The sequence below is a fragment of the Phocoena sinus genome, chromosome 20 (genome assembly GCF_008692025.1).
Source record: "Phocoena sinus isolate mPhoSin1 chromosome 20, mPhoSin1.pri, whole genome shotgun sequence".
Classification (NCBI taxonomy): Eukaryota; Metazoa; Chordata; class Mammalia; order Artiodactyla; family Phocoenidae; genus Phocoena; species Phocoena sinus.
The window spans coordinates 32,145,221-32,162,970 of NC_045782.1; the positions used below are offsets into that span (position 1 = coordinate 32,145,221).

The 17,750-nt window shown below is 39.8% G+C and overlaps 1 protein-coding gene across 6 annotated transcripts in view; it reads left to right on the forward strand.

Annotated features, from left to right (window-relative positions):
• AATF (apoptosis antagonizing transcription factor) overlaps positions 1–17,750 on the forward strand; it is a 119,105-nt gene that overhangs the window by 66,498 nt on the left and 34,857 nt on the right. For 5 of the 6 annotated variants that reach the window (XM_032617797.1, XM_032617801.1, XM_032617798.1 and 2 more), the window contains exons 10-11: positions 196–276; positions 8,342–8,413. In XM_032617797.1, the coding sequence (XP_032473688.1) occupies positions 196–276; positions 8,342–8,413 (153 nt within the window). The remainder of the gene's footprint in view (positions 1–195; positions 277–8,341; positions 8,414–17,750) is intronic. The other variant, XM_032617802.1, reaches the window with a different exon arrangement.

Consider the following 17,750-nt stretch of genomic DNA (forward strand, 5'->3'; position numbering starts at 1 on the left):
GTTTTTGTTTCTTTAAGCCATTGCACAAATCCTCTTCCGTTGATTAGTCTCTTTGGCCCCAGACTGTCTTGAGGAAGTTGATGTAGGTTGATGATTTCTTTCTGCAGTGTTGTTAGTGAGAAAAATTCCGATTTGTCGATACATGTAACTATTTCCATTAGTGATGATGCATAACATCGCTTGTGAATTTCCTAGGCAGTGGCTTGCAATCCAGAAGTTAAGAAGCAAAATCCACAAGAAAGTAGATAGGAAAGCGAGCAAAGGAAGGAAACTTCGGTGAGTTACTTTTTAGAAAAAATGTTAATCTTGTGTGTTGTTATCCTTATCTCTTCTCTTTGCATGTTGGCTATTACATCATTTTTCTATTTCTTTTGATGATTCTGTTTTTCAGGAGCAGAAAAATAACTAAAGCAATGTTTGAGGCTTTTTTTGAGCCTCTCGTTTTTTTTTACTCTGTAATGGAAAGATAGTTTCAGTTACTTCTTGTTCTACTGTTGTGAATGGATGGGTTAAATGATATTTGCATTTCCCTGAAAGAGAAATTATAAGGAAATAAGACAAGATCGTTGAAATTGCCTTAGTTTTAAAAAATGATTTCTTTAGAACAATATAAAAATTGTATTTTGGAGTCTTGTTTAGACATAGAATTATATTGGTCCGTTTTCATGATGCCATACATGTACGCAATGTGCTAAAAAGGTAAAAATGAAGGATTCCAGAGAATGTTAACACTGTGCTTAAATGAGATGAGGAATATAATTTGTATGAGAACAGAGAGACATTTCTGAGTGTAGGAAAGCCCTCAACCCTGTGAGCCCTTGAAGGAGTCTTAAAAGTTTGGAGACAAAAGATGGGACAAGAGTAGAAGTGACATTGCTATGCTTTCAGACTTAGATTCCTTGTAACTATTTTTATATATTACATAGTATCACTCTCACAGGGCCTCAGTGTCAAAGAAACTACTTGTAATTCAGGTGCACACTGAAAAAAAAATGTTAAACTCATTGTGTTAGGACAGTTTTAGGCAGATAGCTAATCCCACATCCTTATTAGAGCCTGCCTGTCATTAAATTCCCTTTAGACAAATGTGGATCTGTCTCATTTTTAAATATCTTCAGAGAAGCAGATTTCACTACTTCAATTAACCTGTTTTAGTATTTAACAAAATTCATCAGGAAATGCTTATTTTTCTTTAACTTTGCAGAAGTGCAAAGTAGCTTTTCATCATCTTGTGACTGAAAGTCACTTTCTTAAATCTCAGGTTAAATTGTTATAGTTTGTTTATGTTTTTTCATATGTTGAAGTTTCCAAGTCTTCACACTTCTCCAAGTTTGTTTTCAGTGTACTGGTTAAGAGCATGGTCTCAAGAGCCTGACTGCCTGAGTTTGAATCCCAGCTTTGACAGTCTGGAATATGACACTCTAGTAGTTACTCCGAGCAAGACTACAGTTTCTTCATCTGTAGAATGGGGATGATAATAGGACGAGACTTGTAGGGTTGCTGTGAGGTTTAAATGAGTAAGTATATATACAGCTTTTAGAACAGTGCCAGGGACACAGCAAGCACTATATACGTGTCTGTTGCCATCATTCCTATCATTATTATTGCTGTTATTATTCCAAGACTGGATCAGTCTCCTCCTGGAACGTTCATTTACTTACTCACTCACATACATGCTTCTTTTGTACCTGTCTCTTCTGTACAGCCCCCCACCCCCACCCCCGGAAGGATTTAAAGAAGAATGTTATTACTAGTACTTTGTAATTGACCAGGCTGATTAAATACCTATTCTTTAATTTTGAGATTAGACTTTTCTCCAGTACGGTGCTTTTAAAATTATAGCTTTGAGAAAGACAAATACTCTATGTTATCACTTGCGTGTGGAATCTAAAAAATGAAACAAACGAATATACCTAACACAACAGAAACAGGCTTACAGATACAGAGAACAAACCAGTGCTTACCAGTGGGGAGAGGGAAGGAGGGAGGGGCGAGATAAGGGTATGGGACTAAGAGACACAAACTACTGTATATAAAATAAATAAGGAGCAAGCATATATTATACAGCACAGGGAATATAGCCATTATTTTATAATAACTTTAGATGGAGTATAATCTATAAAAATATTGAATCACTGTGTTGTATACCTGAAACTAATAATATTGTAGCTCAACTGTACTTCTAATTAATTAATTTAATAGCTTTGTGAGGCTTTAAATGTTCTCTAGAGGGAGGAGCCCAGGATTTCAGATCAGGAGACTGGCTCTGTCTGGCTCTATGATTTTGGTTGCTCTTTATTCTCTGAGCCTCACTTTTCTCATTTAATAAGTGGAGATACTAATCCCTACTTTATAGATTTGGTTTGAGGATTAAAACAAGGTGAATATGTGTGGTACGTAGGAAGCATTCGAAAATGTTAGTTTCTTTGGTTTCTTGTGTTTATCTGTTGACGTTGCTGTTGCAAATATACGCTCTTCAAAAGAACTGAGAGTGGCCAAAAATGCCTTTTTTACATTATCATATGTTTATGAGTTTTAAAACTATTAGGGCAAGTAGCTATAATTGTGTGTCCCTTGAGGGCAAGTATTGCACTGTTTTTTCAAGACAGTTCCAACCTTAACCGTCTACCGTAGTGCCTCGTAGACATGTTTTTGGATGATTATAACAGTAAAATTAACACGCTTGTCAGGTAAGACTTTCTGTAAGATGCAGCGTCCACACTTCACAGTGTGAAGTGAGCAGACTAGGAAGAGTTAGCCTAGGGAAAGGCCACAAAGAATAATGTTTGCCAAAACACAGACCTGAGAGTGTACACGTCCATTTTGGGAACTGCATTTGTTTTGGCAGAGACTTAAACTGAGTATGGGGGAATGGCAGGAGATGAGGCTGTATGAATAAGTGAGCACTAGATTGTGGTCAAGCTCAGAATTCGGACTTTATAGACTGTAGCAAGTCATTGAAAAATAAGGAAGCCTGAGCACCTGTCACAGATTGGAGGAGACTTAAGGAGACACCACAGTTAGGTGCAATGTGGGGTCCTAGGTTGGATCCTGGAAAAGAGAAAGGACACTAGGGTAAAAATGGGTGAAGTTTGAATAAGGTCTATGGTTTAGTTAATAGTATTGTACCAATGTTAATTTCCTAATTTTGATAATTACACTATACTTGTGTAAGCTGTTAACGTTAGAGGAAGCTAGGTGAGGATATACATGAGTTCTCTGCACTATTTTTGCAACTTTTCTACAAGCCTAAAATTACTGCCAAATAAGAAGCAAAAAGAAAAGTAATAAATAAGGTCATGTGCTTTGAATTGTTTTGCAGTTTTATCATCAGTATTCACCTGGCTCTCTTTGTGAACATCAGCGTGCGGGGTGTGGTCAGAATCAGAGTGATCTCGTTAGCAATAGCAACAACTAACATTTATAAAACTCTGTTGGGCACCGCAAAGCAGTTTACATGCCGAGGTAGAAAAGGCATAGGCTCTGATGCTAAGCTGTCTGGGTTTGAAATCTGACACTTCACTTACTGGCCTTTAGACCTTGGGCAAGATACTTTACATCTTTGTGCTTCAGTTTCCTCATCTGTCAACCTAGCATGATGATAAAAGGCACATCTCATAGGATTGTTATGCAGATTGAATTAGCTAATTCACGTGAAGTAGTTCGGAAGGTAAGTAGCTCGCCCAAGTAGCAAGCACAAACTTGGATTTGAGCTAATTGGTCTGATTCCAGAGCCCTTGCTTCTAACCTGTGGCTATTGAGTTGTTTCTCTGGCCAGGACCTTTGCAGACACCAAAATGGTACCTTGGCTACATTAGAATTCTGCCATGATGGATTTAACAAGGGGCCCAGGCTAGATGAGAATAGCATAAATAACTTCCTTAAATTAGACCCCCAGAAGAGCTGGTGGGATGTGCCAGCTGTCATCACTGGTACTAGATTCCACCAGTGAGCAAGCTTTGCTCTGTGTGGTATGGTTGGAGAGGGAAGAAATGTCCTAGCAAAGATGAACATCACCTTGTGGAAACCTTAGTTTAAATGGTAGCAGGTCAGTGGCATCATCCTGGTCAGACTGGGTGTGGCAATTTGCTAGTTGGATGCTGGAAAATAACTTATATAAAAAAGAAATGTTTTGGTTTTGGGAAGTAATTATAATTATTGATTATCAGTCTTTTACTCAGCATTATCTGTAAGTGGATTTGATCATGATTTAAGCAGAATTCATAATGTAAATGAATGAAGCTCTCGGGTCTTTAATAATGAGGTGTCATACTGTGTTTTGTGTTTGTCTGTTCTTCTGCAACAAAATTATATTTATCTCTTCTTAGTATGGTTGGTAAAAGGTATTTTAATACTAAAACATGCATCCATCCTCAGTAGCACTGAGATTAGGTAAAATGCGTTGTATTAAGTACACATTACTAAGTCTGATTACTTCTTAAAGCCTGTCTTTCATCATGCAGCTAATAGTTATTGAATACATTTTACTAAAGTGTAAAGATATTCCACAGAGCAGTGCCATCCAATAAAAATGTCTTTACCTGCGTAATTTTAAATGTTCTAGTAGCCGCAATTGAAAAGGGGAAAAAATGAAACAAGTGAACTTAATAATATATTTCACGTAACCCAATATATAAAAAATATTATTTCAACAATTTATTGTTTTAAAAATTATTAGTGATATATTTTACATTTTTTGCATCTCAAGTTTTCAAAATCTGGAGCACATCTCAGTTTGGCACATTTCAGGTGCTCAGTAGCCACGTGTGGCCAGTGACTCCCGGATTGGACAACACAACTATAAGGTATAGTTCATAGTCTTTGTCTAGACAGTAAATTAAACCTGTATTTGGACACAGCCAAGAATAGTTTTCATTTTTTCAGATGAACAGTGAAGTTTGGCGAAGCCTAAAGACATTAAAATATATTTATTAATTGTACTTACACTTTATACTTAAATAAAAAGGTTGTGTAGGGGCTTCCCTGGTGGCGCAGTGGTTGAGAGTCCGCCTGCCGATGCAGGGGACGCGGGTTCGTGCCCCGGTCTGGGAGGATCCCACATGCCGCGGAGCGGCTGGGCCCGTGAGCCATGGCCGCTGAGCCTGCGCGTCCGGAGCCTGTCCTCCGCAACGGGAGAGGCCACAACGGTGAGAGGCCCGCGTAACGAATAAAAAAAAAAAAAAAAAAAAAAAGGTTGTGTAAATAATTATATTCTTGTACATTAACGTAACCTTTGGGAGGGCATTTAGCTTACTTTTTCAATTTTAAATATACATACTTTTCAATTCACCAGCAAAGCAATTCCACATCTCAAAATTTATCCCATAGAAATGTGTGAACAAACATACAATAATTTATATATAAGAATCTTCAGGCTTCCCTGGTGGCGCAGTGGTTGAGAGTCCGCCTGCCGAAGTAGGGGACACTGGTTCGTGCCCCGGTCCGGGAAGATCCCACATGCCGTGGAGCGGCTGGGCCCGTGAGCCATGGCCGCTGAGCCTGCTCATCCAGAGCCTGTGCTCCACAACAGGAGAGGCCACAACAGTGAGAGGCCTGCGTACTGCAAAAAAAAAAAAAAGAATCTTCACTTTAGCTAAGTCAGAAAGAGAAAGACAAATACCATGTGATATCTCTTATATGTGGAATGTAAAATATGACACAAATGAACTACAAAACAGAAACAGATACACAGACATAGAGAACAGACTTGTGGTTGCCAAATGGGGGGCAGTGGGGGAGGGATGGACTGGGAGTTTGGGATTAGCAGTTGCAGACTAGTATATATAGAATGCATAAACAACAAGGTCCTACTGTATAGCACAGGGAATTATATTCAATATCCTGCGATAAACCATAATGGAAAAGAATATGAATAGGAATGTGTGTGTGTGTGTGTGTGTAACTGAATCACTTTGCTATGCAGCAGAAATTAACACAATTTTGTAAATCAGCTATGTGTCAATAAAATAAATTTCTTAAAAAGTCTTCACTTTCACACTGTTTAATATGGTTTTTAAAGGGGATAGGCTGTATAATGCCTATCAGTAGGAGGTTTAATAAATTATATTGACACGACAGAATATCCTATAACTATGAAAAAGAATAGAATATGACAAAGTGGAAAAAACATAATGCAGAATATTAAGTGTCTTACAGTCTCATTTTTATGTGAAAATATATAAAGTTTATATTTGTCTTATATATGGAGAATGCCACAGACAAACTTAACAATGATTAACAGTGATTTAATTAACAGTGATTATTTCTGGGGGATAGGACTACAGGGAACTTGTCAGCTGTCTATACATTTCGGAATTTGAAATTATATATTATTTTTTATTATTAGGAGATAGCGGACATTAAAAAATGTATAGTGAACAGATATTTTGTTGTATCTTATAAAAAGTGAAGAATTGGAAGCAATATGAATGTTCAAGTATATGAAAATATAGTTATGGTACTTCCATTCCTGGAATTTTGTATATAGCTTTGAGATACAATGCTAAGTGAAAAAAAAGATATGAAATTATGTGTGTGTATGGATTTCTATATAAAATGAACATAATTAACCAAAATATTAACAAACTAATAATAATAATAAATATTAATAACAGTTCTTCTCTAGGTGGAAGAACTATGTATGTTATTTTTTTATTTTTTTGCGGTATGCGGGCCTCTCCCTGCTGTGGCCTCTCCCGTTGTGGAACACAGGCTCCTGACGCGCGGGCCCAGCGGCCATGGCTCACGGGCCCAGCCGCTCCGCGGCACGCAGGATCCTCCCGGACCGGGGCACAAACCCGTGTCCCCTGCATCGGCAGGCGGACTCCCAACCACTGTGCCACCAGGGAAGCCCCTATGTATGTATTTTTTGTGTGCTCAGTTGGTTTGTTTTCTAAATTTTCTGTAATGAATTATGCTTTTTGTATTACTCTTATAATGGGAAAAAATCTCATCACTATTATACTTTTAAATTCATTTGTTAAAAAAATGAATGAAATTTGAGAGGCTTGGCTATTGGTGGTGTACTAGAGAATGAAATTCTTCGATGTGTGTAAAAATGTTTTTAAAACTAAAACATTACACATGTGAAAATATTTATATCATATTTTTTTGTGGATAATGTTTTGCCCAAGAACAAGTTTTTCTGGTTAGAATTTTATTGGGCTGGGCTAAAAGTTCATTTGGTTTTCCGTAACATGGAAAAACCCAAATGAACTTTTTGGCCAACCAATATACTATGCATATTGTCCTTCAGCTTCTCCTTTTATAATGATCAGAAAGGGATACCTTCTTTGAACTCTCTTTGGTGTAATTTCTTCTGTATAAGGTCAAATATTTGTTCAGCCCCCCGTCACCAGAGGATCTCAAAGCACTTTGTACAAAAATACCCTTTTTTTCTATTGGTGGGAGATGGAGGTGACATAACTTAAATTTCTGTAACACCTTGACTGAAGATCTAAGGATCAGACTTCTTATGTACTCAGTTGCGCGTGTCATTTGAAAATGGGCGAGGGGCTTCCCCGGTGGCGCAGTGGTTAGGAATCCACCTGCCAATGCAGGGGACACGTGTTTGAGCCCTGCTCCGGGAAGATCCCACATGCCGCAGAGCAACTAAGCCCGTGTGCCACGACTACTGAGCCCGTGTGCTGCAACTACTGAAGCCCGCGCGCGTAGAGCCCGTGCTCCGCAACAAGAGAAGCCACTGCAGTGAGAAGCCTGCGCACCGCAGCGAAGAGTAGCCCCCGCTCGTCGCAACTAGAGAAAGCCTGCGTGCAGCAACGAAGACCCAATGCAGCCAAAAATAAAAAAAAAGGGCGAAATGAAAGCTCCTGGTGGAGCTAGTGAGTGAAGGTGATTTTAGAAGCCTTTTCTGACTCAGGGAGCTAGTGAGTGATGGTGGTGGTGAGGTGTTCCATTTGAATGTTATGCCACTACCTGTGCTACTGCCAGTAGGTAGCTTTAATGACACTGAAAAATGATTAAGGTGTGTAGAGGAGGGAAGATGAGGTAGTCACCTCCTCATTGTCTTTGTCTGGAGTGATGTTTAAGGGCTAGTAGATTGCTCAAGGGCACAGGTGTATCTACTCTTTTTTTGGGCGTTGGAGCTCTGTTGAGCTACTGTCATTCACAATGTGCTTTTATCACACTTTTCTCCTGTAGTCTTAAGGAAAAAGTGTTTTTATGGTCGTGAGTGGTTCGTGCCTATGAATTGTTCCCTGTTGCACTCTGGAGCCAGATATACCTGTGATCAGTTCTGGAGTTTGTTACCTGGTAGGGTGTATTTCCTTTTCTAGGTTAATAGTTACTAATGTTGCTGCCTGTTTGTTTCCTACTTTATTAGGTTTCACGTCCTTAGCAGGCTTCTGAGCTTCATGGCACCTATTGACCATACCACAATGAATGATGATGCCAGGTGAGTAATAGATTAATTATATGTCTCAAATGGCTTCATGACAGCCCGATATTGACCTGTTCTACAGCCTGTCGCCCTCTCCATTTCTTCTTATCAGTGAACCATTTGTCATTGGCATCATAGCAAGGGTCCTCATCACATCTCTTCACTCCCATCATTACTGTAAGACCAAAACAAGATTCCTGTAAATCTCAGTGCTGCCTCTGGTGGGTTTTTTGTTTTTGCTGTTTTGTTTTGTTTTTAACTTTAGCCACCTGCCTAGGACATTGGAGCTCTTCTCTAGACAGATGGGTTAGGACAGCACACATACTTGCTTCATGTCTTTGGGGATTTTATGCATATGTTCTCCTTTTAAAAATGGGTCTAGAGATTGCTCTAGAGATGTACATTATGTTGTGTTTGTTCAGGCTGCTGTTGAGGTTTTTTTTATTTTGAGTACTTTTACAAAAGAAGTACGTGCTCATTTTACAAAGCTGAAACAAGATAGAAATGTGTACAGAAGAAAATGTATATGTGTACTCAATTCGGAGATAACAACTTTTTAAAGAATCATTCCTTCTGTATTTATTAGTTGGCATTCTACTACATCATAATATTTTTATAATATTATTTATCTATCCATATTCCTTCTCCTTGATTTATTTAGCATTTATTTATTCATTTATATCAGTATGGATTCATGCTCTCCTATTTTATTCAATTAATTATCCGTTACTGTCATTATTTATTTTGATTTAAAATTGTCTCAGGTTAACAGAAGCCCCTTCAATCTGGCTTGCATCTTTTTGAGATGTCCCCAGTTATTCCTTGAGTGCTTCCTTACTTTCCACCACAGCAAGGTGTTCTAGGCTCATCTTATATTTTCTCTGTTCCAGCCCTGGAGTCAGTCTTTCTCCAAGGAGTCCTCACTCTTTTTAGTGAATTGTGGTTTTTAGAACCTAAGGTCTGGGTGCTGGGGTGCTCATTGTTCTGGGTGTCATTGTTCATAGGCTCTCTCAGCGTATAGAGGTAGGAAATGTGTGTATATACACATACCCATACATAGGAGACAACCACTTTTAGTGTCTCAGAATATTTCATTTCAGTCTTTGAGTCCCCTTTTAGTATGTTCTTGTTTTTCTTTTTATATAATTAAAATTATATTCAACAATATAGAATTATATTCTGTATTGTGATTTTTTCTTTAAATATTTTGTATACTGTGACCATTTCATGTCATTAAAATTATTCAAAAATTTAAGCGACTGTGTAATATTTTTATATTACCTATTTAGCCATTCACTAATTGTTGGAAATTTAAATTGTGTTTAATTATCATTGTTGTAATGCTGTGGTAGACATTTTAAAACGTAAGTCTTCACCAAGTGAAATTATTGGTCACAATGTAGGCACATGTGGGTTTTGCCAGCTTTATCCCTCAAGCTACATTCAACCTTTTTATTTGAGAGTATTTAGTTTGCTAATAAACCCCATCAGATTTCCACCCTTGCTTGAAAAGTAGTGGATATGCAAGTTTAGTTGAACACAATGATTATCAATTTTTTGTTTGCATTTGTTCAGTGCTTTGAGTACAAACTAGCTTACAGGTGGTGCTGAGTCCATTTATACGCACATCTTTGTGACTTCCTGCGCTCTCCTGTGCTTTGCAAATGAATGCCTTTGTCTGGCTGGGTTTTGTTTGTTTGTTTTTCCATTTATTTCTGGGTCTGACCTGTTTTTAAAAATAATAGAGTGAGGGCTTCCCTGGTGGCGCAGTGGTTGAGAGTCCGCCTTCCGATGCAGGGGACACGGGTTCGTGCCCCGGTCTGGGAGGATCCCACATGCCGCGGAGCGGCTGGGCCCGTGAGCCATGGCCGCTGAGCCTGTGCGTCCGAAGCCTGTGCTCCACAACGGGAGAGGCCACAACAGTGAGAGGCCCGCGTACCGCAAAAAACAAAACAAAACAAAACAAAAAACCAAGAAAAAAAAAAAAAATAGAGTGAGGTGCAGTGCACCTGGTGGTGCAGTGGTTAAGAATCTGCCTGCCAATGCAGGGGACACAGGTTTGAGCCCTGGTCCGGGAGGATCCTACATGCCACAGAGCAACTAAGCCCGTGCACCACAGCTACTGAGCCTGTGCTCTAGAGCCCAAGAGCCACAACTGCTGAGCCCCCGCTCCACAACTACTGAAGCCTGTGAGTCCTAGAGCCCATGTGCCGCAACTACTGAGCCCACGCGCTGCAATTATTGAGCCCATGCACCACAACTACTGAAGCCCATACCCTCTAGGGCCCACGTGCCGCAACTACTGAGCCCGCATACTGCAACTACTGAGCCCTGTGCGTCTAGAGCCCATGCTCCGCAACAAGAGAAGCCACTGACCACACCATTGTAAAGCAATTGTACCCCAATAAAGATGTTTAAAAAAAAAAAAGAGAAGCCACCGAGAAACCACCACAATGAGAAGCCCGTGCACCGCAACGAAGAGTAGCCCCCACTTGCCGCAACTAGAGAAAGCCCGTGTGCAGCAACGAAGACCCAGCACAGCCAATAAATAAGTAAATAAATAAATAAATAAAGGCAAGAGAAAAAACGAATTAAAAAAATAATAGAGTAAAATAAATGCTTCTTAGGTTCTCTGTCAGGATGACATGAAAAAATTACTTCAATAGAAAAGGAAAACTAGGCACTTAAAAACTAAAATCCATTAAGGTAACATTATTATCCCAGGCATAAAGTGAAATCTAGTTTAAGTATTGGTGGCATCTTTTGAATATAGTACTACTAGATCATTTAGAAATCGATTGTCATTCCTAGCTGGGATTTTTCTTGAATCACCTGATACCCCCGGACACTTCGTTTCCCAGAATCTTGTTTATTCACTCATAATTTTTAAGGGTCTGCTATATGCTAGACATAAAGTTTATTTGAAAACGACTTTACTATTTAGGATTATGTTGGGCTTGGTCTGCAAGAAACATAAAATACGACTACAGAGGTATAAGCAAATGGGAGTTTAATTTTCTGACAGAATAATCCTAGGGGTGGCAGGTAATTACTGGCAATGGTTTTTCCCTTCTCAGTAGTATTAAGGCCAACATACCTTGGTCTTCCCCCTGTGGTTGCAAGATGGTTGCTGCAGCTTTAGCCATCAAGTATGCATTCCAGGCAGGAAGAAGAGGAAAGGAGTGGTGTCAGCCATACTGATTTTCTTTTACCAGAATGCCCTCCAAAAACAACTTCTCATATCTCATTGGCCATAACTCTGTTATGTTGCCACTTCAGGTAGAGCAGGCAAGGGAGGAGGGGTTGGGAATGTGTTTGCTGGGTAACAGTGTGGCATTTGGTGTTTGTGGGGGAAAAAGCTATCCCTTGTAGACGTTGCTAATTATCAGCATTGTTCTCCCGCTGGTTTAGCCACTTTGTAACAAGGAATTTAATAAAAGTGTTACAGCTGGAGAACTGAGCATTTGTTTTTACCAAGTACACTCCCTTTGCATTGTGTTTCTTAAGGACACAGAGGCAGACATCCACGTTACTGCTCGTGCTCCAGAGTCTGAATAGGCCAGACTAACTATAGGCAGAGTAAGTGAGTATTAGCTCTTTCTGCTTCTGGTATCAAATATTCCAGGGCCCGTAGGTAGTGTTAGGTAGTATCTTTTTTTTAAAAACTGTATCTTAAGAAGGAGGCCGTCATAGCTTGGCCTGTTTTGTTTTTTGTTTAGGTAATTGCATAACTGGAAATAATCTAGCACTGTTCTCACTTTGTACACCACAAAATATTGAGGAATGGGAAACTTTCATTTCAGCATCAGTGCATACTATTGATACTTTTCTCCAAGTGAATAGTTCTGGTTTTGATAAGTTACAGATATATCATTCTTTTTTTTTTTTTAAACAATGATATAGATTTATTGAAGGTAAACTTCTGGGAAAATTCAACCCTTTTTTTTTTTTTTTTTTTGCAGTACTCGGGCCTCTCACTGTTGTGGCCTCTCCCGTTGCGGAGCGCAGGCTCCTGATGCGCAAGCTTAGTGGCCATGGCTCATGGGCCCAGCCGCTCCGCGGCACGTGGGATCCTCCCGGACCGGGGCACGAACCCGTGTCCCCTGCATTGGCAGGCGGACTCTCAACCACTGTGCCACCAGGGAAGCCCCTCAACCCATTTTTATAGTTGTATCTATGGTAGAGTAGAACAAAGTTACAGATATGTCATCCTTGGTGTGCATATATGAATAGAGAATTCTTTATGATTTTGAAGTAGAGAAAGGCTTTGTAAGCATGACACGAAGGCCAGAAGCCACGGGGAAAGTACTAGTAGCCATGACTACATAAGAGTCACAGTGAAAAAGATACCAAAAACAGGGCTTCCCTGGTGGTGCGGTGGTTGAGAGTCCGCCTGCCCATGCAGGGGACACAGGTTCGTGCGCCGATCTGGGAATATCCCACATGCCACGGAGCGGCTGAGCCCGTGAGCCATGGCCGCTGAGCCTGCGTGTCCGGAGCCTGTGCTCCGCAACGGGAGAGGCCACAACAGTGAGAGGCCCCAAGTACCGCAAAAAAAAAAAAAAAAAAAAAAAAAAGATACCAAAAACAAAGTTATAAATAAATGACAAACTGGGAAGAAAAAGTTCAGTGTAACATTACTGTGTAAGAATGCTATGGAAAGAGTTTTTACACATCTCTAAGAATATCCCAATAAAAATAATGGGTAAAAAGCATGTCAGCAAGCAAACTTAAGAGATCATAAAAGAAAAATCGCAACTGGCCAAAAATATAAAGACTGTCAATCTCATTAATCACATAAATGAATATTAAAATAATGAGATTTCATTTTTTTCTTATTAAATTGGAAAACATTAAAAGAGTGATAATCACTAATGTCGATGGTGTGAGGAAACAGACGCTTTCATTTACTGTTGTTAGGAATATAAATGGCAAAATCATTTTGGAGGGCTATTTGGCAATGTTTTTCAAAATTTTAAATGTAAATGTATCTGTTGACCCAGAGAAATCTCACTTCTAGGAGTTGACCTAAGGAGACCTAAGGAAATAGCAAGTTAGCAAATATTTTTGTATCAAGGATCTTTATTGCAACATTGTTTATAATGGGGAAAAATAAGAAACAATCCAAATGACCATCAATAGGGAACTAGTTAAAATAAATCACAGAAAATCATTCATTGAAGTTATAAGCAACTGTTAAAGGAGGAAGTGGAGCTGTACGTATTAACATAATGTTTAATGTAATAAGTAGGCTACAGAATACTATATCATAATCCTACTTTTGAGTAAATACACATGTATGATTGAAGAAAAAGTGGTGCCTTACAAAAAAATATACTGTCATGGAAAGATCTCCAGGTTATTTTGTTAACTAGAAAAAGAAACATCCATTTATGTAATATCGATTTATGTTTTTAAAATAAATATTAAGCTGTGTATGTATATGTATGTATGGATGTGTTACACATCAGTAATATTTAAAATGTTTACAGGGAAGGAACTGGGAGGAGGAAGGGGCAAAGGGAGATTTCCACCTTTTTTTGTTTCTCATACTTATGTTTTGCTCTAATTTCCTGCTATGAGGATGCATTCATATTAAGTGTCACTAAAAAAAATAAGCTCTGAAACAGTGTACACCAAACTCTTCACATGTTTATTGCTGGGCAGGGTGGAGTAGAAGACACATTTTATTTTCTAGTCTATTATTTCTGTAGTATTTGATTTTTTTTTTACAATAAACTTGTATTGCTTTTTATCAACAGAATAGGACATGTTCATTTTGAAAATTATATCTATAACATAAAGAGGAGGTGGGAAGGTCCTGATTTTCTCTGTTGAAGTATTACATAAATGAAAGAGTGTCTTTCCCTTAAGGCTTCTGCCCTGTGAGCCATTTGGATAAAACTGGCTTTTGAATACCCAAGTAGCTTCTGTCCCAGCCCACCCCTCCCCTTATTTAATCATGGTGAAAAATTACATAACAAAATTTCCAGCCCCCCCCCCTTTTTTTTTGCAGTACGCGGGCCTCTCACTGCTGTGGCCTCTCCCGTTGCTGAGCACAGGCTCCGGACGTGCAGGCTCAGTGGCCATGGCTCACAGGCCCAGCCGCTCCGCGGCATGTGGGATCTTCCCAGACGGGGCACGAACCCATGTCCCCTGCATCAGCAGGCAGACTCTCAACCACTGCGCACCAGGGAAGCCCCTCCAGCCCTTTTGATTTCTTATTCTCAGAGGCCACTCTACCTGTGGTTCCTAACATACCCAGGTCTGGAGAGAGAAGCCCTTCTCTTTCTGTGTCTTGGGTCCAATTTGTTGTTCCACACATGTGCCTAAGTTGGATTAATACCCAGTATTAATAAAGAGAGGAGAAGGGGGGAATCCCAGTATGGTTACTCATCCTTGAATCCCCCTTGTCCATTGTCCAGTTTTAGCTCAAATTTGGACTTGGTCAAATTGAATTGAGACTAGAACATAGCTCTCATTAAGGGAGAGAGAGCAGAGGTCTTTAACACAGGGTATTAAAATACCCTTAGTGGAGGAAGAAGTACTATCTGTAAAAGGATCTTTAGAAAGGTAGTGGCATCTTCATATTTCTGCTGATACATATTCTTTTCTAATGCTAGGAAATTTTCTCTTCAAGCAATATATGTTTTAAAAAGTCTTTTTAAATGCAGAGTAGCCCAGTTTGCTCCTGTATTACCAGATTTCCCTTTGGGGCATCTCTAGGTAAGCTTTGCATATGGATTTAAATGGCTTTACAGGCCCTCAGGTTTCCTTTGCTAGTGAAAGTGTCATGTGACCCCTGACACTTCTGCTGGTCTGGCATTAGGAGGTAGGCAGGTGGTTTCTATTGTAGGCCTGATGAACACTCCCAGTACTGGGAGGAGAGGCGTTGGTGGTATGGTGGTTAGCATAGCTGCCTTTCAGTACTGGGAGGAAAGAAAAGAAATTCAACTTTGCCCTTGTATCATGTGTTGCGTGCGAGAGAGGGGTTACCACGAGTCTAAAAAGGATTGCTGGCTTTGCTGGACCCTCAGGTACTCTTGGCACGGGGCACATCTCCCAGAGCAGCTCCTGTTTGCCCTTCAGAGTCATCTGTGCGAAGAGGGCAGAAGTGTCATGTGATGCTGTAGAGGCAGAGTTATCAGTGGGCTGAGGAGGACAAAGGGCTTGATGTCTCATTGGCAGAGAATCCCTCTAAGCATATTGTCACCACTGAGAACAGGTCAGTGTGTTACTTGCATGATTTACAGGATTGCTGTTTACTTCTCTGACTATTGAAGTTATTCTAAGCTTATCAAGGACATTTTAGAAGCAGAGCTCACTTTACATGGTGTGAAAGCCCTGGAGTGCTGTTAGACTAGAGGGAGGGTGAAGTGAAAATTCAGGTGATCTTTTATTATGTTTCTAACAAAATGAATTTGTCGGTTGTGGAAATAATCATCTGGGGTTTTGCCTGTGTTTTTGAAAGACCCTCTGAGGCAGACTTTTAAAGAAGTTCGTTCTTTTTCATTTGCTGGGTAGATGTACGTCAGATAATAAAATGCTAGTGTGACAAGTAGGAGAAGTAAATTCTGAGTAAGACTCTGAGACAGGTCGAGATGTGTTCCTCAGAACTGGCCACGACCCCAGATTTGGGATGGGGAATGCTTACTCTGTCAGCGTGGGTTTTGTTGTCAGCACAAAACAGGTCCAAGTGGCAGCAGTCAGCCTGGTGCCTAAGAAAATTGGTGTTTGCCTTGCATTTACTGCTGCTTCAGAGAGCATTTATTAGATAAACCCAGTTCTGGTACTGTTCATTGAAAGGGTAGATTATTGTATTTTCCTAAGAAGCTTTTTTTCTTATTACAAAAATGATAGCAATATCAACATTTTGTAGGTACTCCATTCCTTTGCAAAGAACTTAAATTCTCAGTAGGAACAGCAAGAATTTTCATTTTAACCCCCACTCTCTGCCCCCAGGTAAAAAACCACTTTCCCCTCTCCTTTTATAAAGCTACTGGCTTTAGAAAGAACAAGGAGAGAATCCTTTAATGATAACTGCTAAGCACCAAATACATTATTGTTTAACATCTGGAGTTTTAGAAATGTACAAATGTAATCCAGCCTTGTAAAGTGCTTTGTCAACATCACTGCCACGTTGTTCTTGAAGTGCCTCGGTATAATAGAATTCGTACAGGCAATTTATCATCCGCGTGCCATTTTTGTGTGTGGGTCTGCACCCTAAGTATGGGCACATTCTACCACTCTCCTGATGGTGTTCTGTTCTCCCTAATTGGTAATCCAGAGGTTACTTAGACCGTTTTTGATTCCCCGTTACCTACTTTACCCCCCCACCCACACACACCCTTTTTTATTAGCCATAATGCACTGAATCGTGGTGAAATAATCTGAGGAAGTTTGCTCAGCATTTGAGAGCACATCAGCTAATAACCCCAGAAATACCCTCCATAGAGCATTTTTCGTTGGTTAAAAACTTGAGAGCAAGAATGGTTAAGATATAGATGTTTTCTCTGGGGCTTCTTATCTCCTAAAAAGACACAGGTTGTTCTGACAGGTGAAACAAGCCCGAGCAAATATGCAACATTGATCTAATCAGCAGGAACGAGCTGGAAACTTGCACTGGTGCTGTCTTTCCCCAGCGTCATTAAAGGCTCCCATTACTCTTTTATTAGAGGTTCCCTCTCTTCCTTATCAGATTACAGAATGAACATAACTCATGGCAGTGATTTGATCTCTTGTTAAAGAGGATTACAGCTTTGCATTAACTCGGATTGACACAGTTTATAATTTGCTTGTTGATGCTCGGGAGGGCGGCATCACACGTTTGACCCCCCAGCAGTGCTGAAGGGAAAGGACCCCATATATCATCATTAAAGATGGCGTCCAGCACGGAGCGAGGGGGCCTGGGGCCTTCCTCCTCCAGAAATGTCAGAAAGGACAAAGAGAACGTTCTCAAGTTCAAACCTGACACTTGGGCCAGAGTTTTAAAATTTGATTGCAAAGAAAGCACTGCTCTCATTTCTTCCATATTTCCTGGTTCGCTGGTTTGCAGTCCTCACAGTTCTGAAGAATTTGCATTCTCAAATTCAAGCCTTGGTTCCAAGCAGGTTGTAGAGAGAGAAAAGCACATTTTCTAGAAAGAGATTGTAGATGCTGAACAGATAAATCTTTCCTCAGAATAGGGTTTTTTAACTATAGTGCTCATTTCTGCAGGCAAATTCCCATCATTTCTTCAAAAGATTGTGAATCTTATTCTTCTCCCAAAGGGATATTTCACATTCATTAAAGTGAGTGTAAATGTTTCTCTTAAGGAATTATTATTTTTAAGTTTTTGTATTCTATTATTATT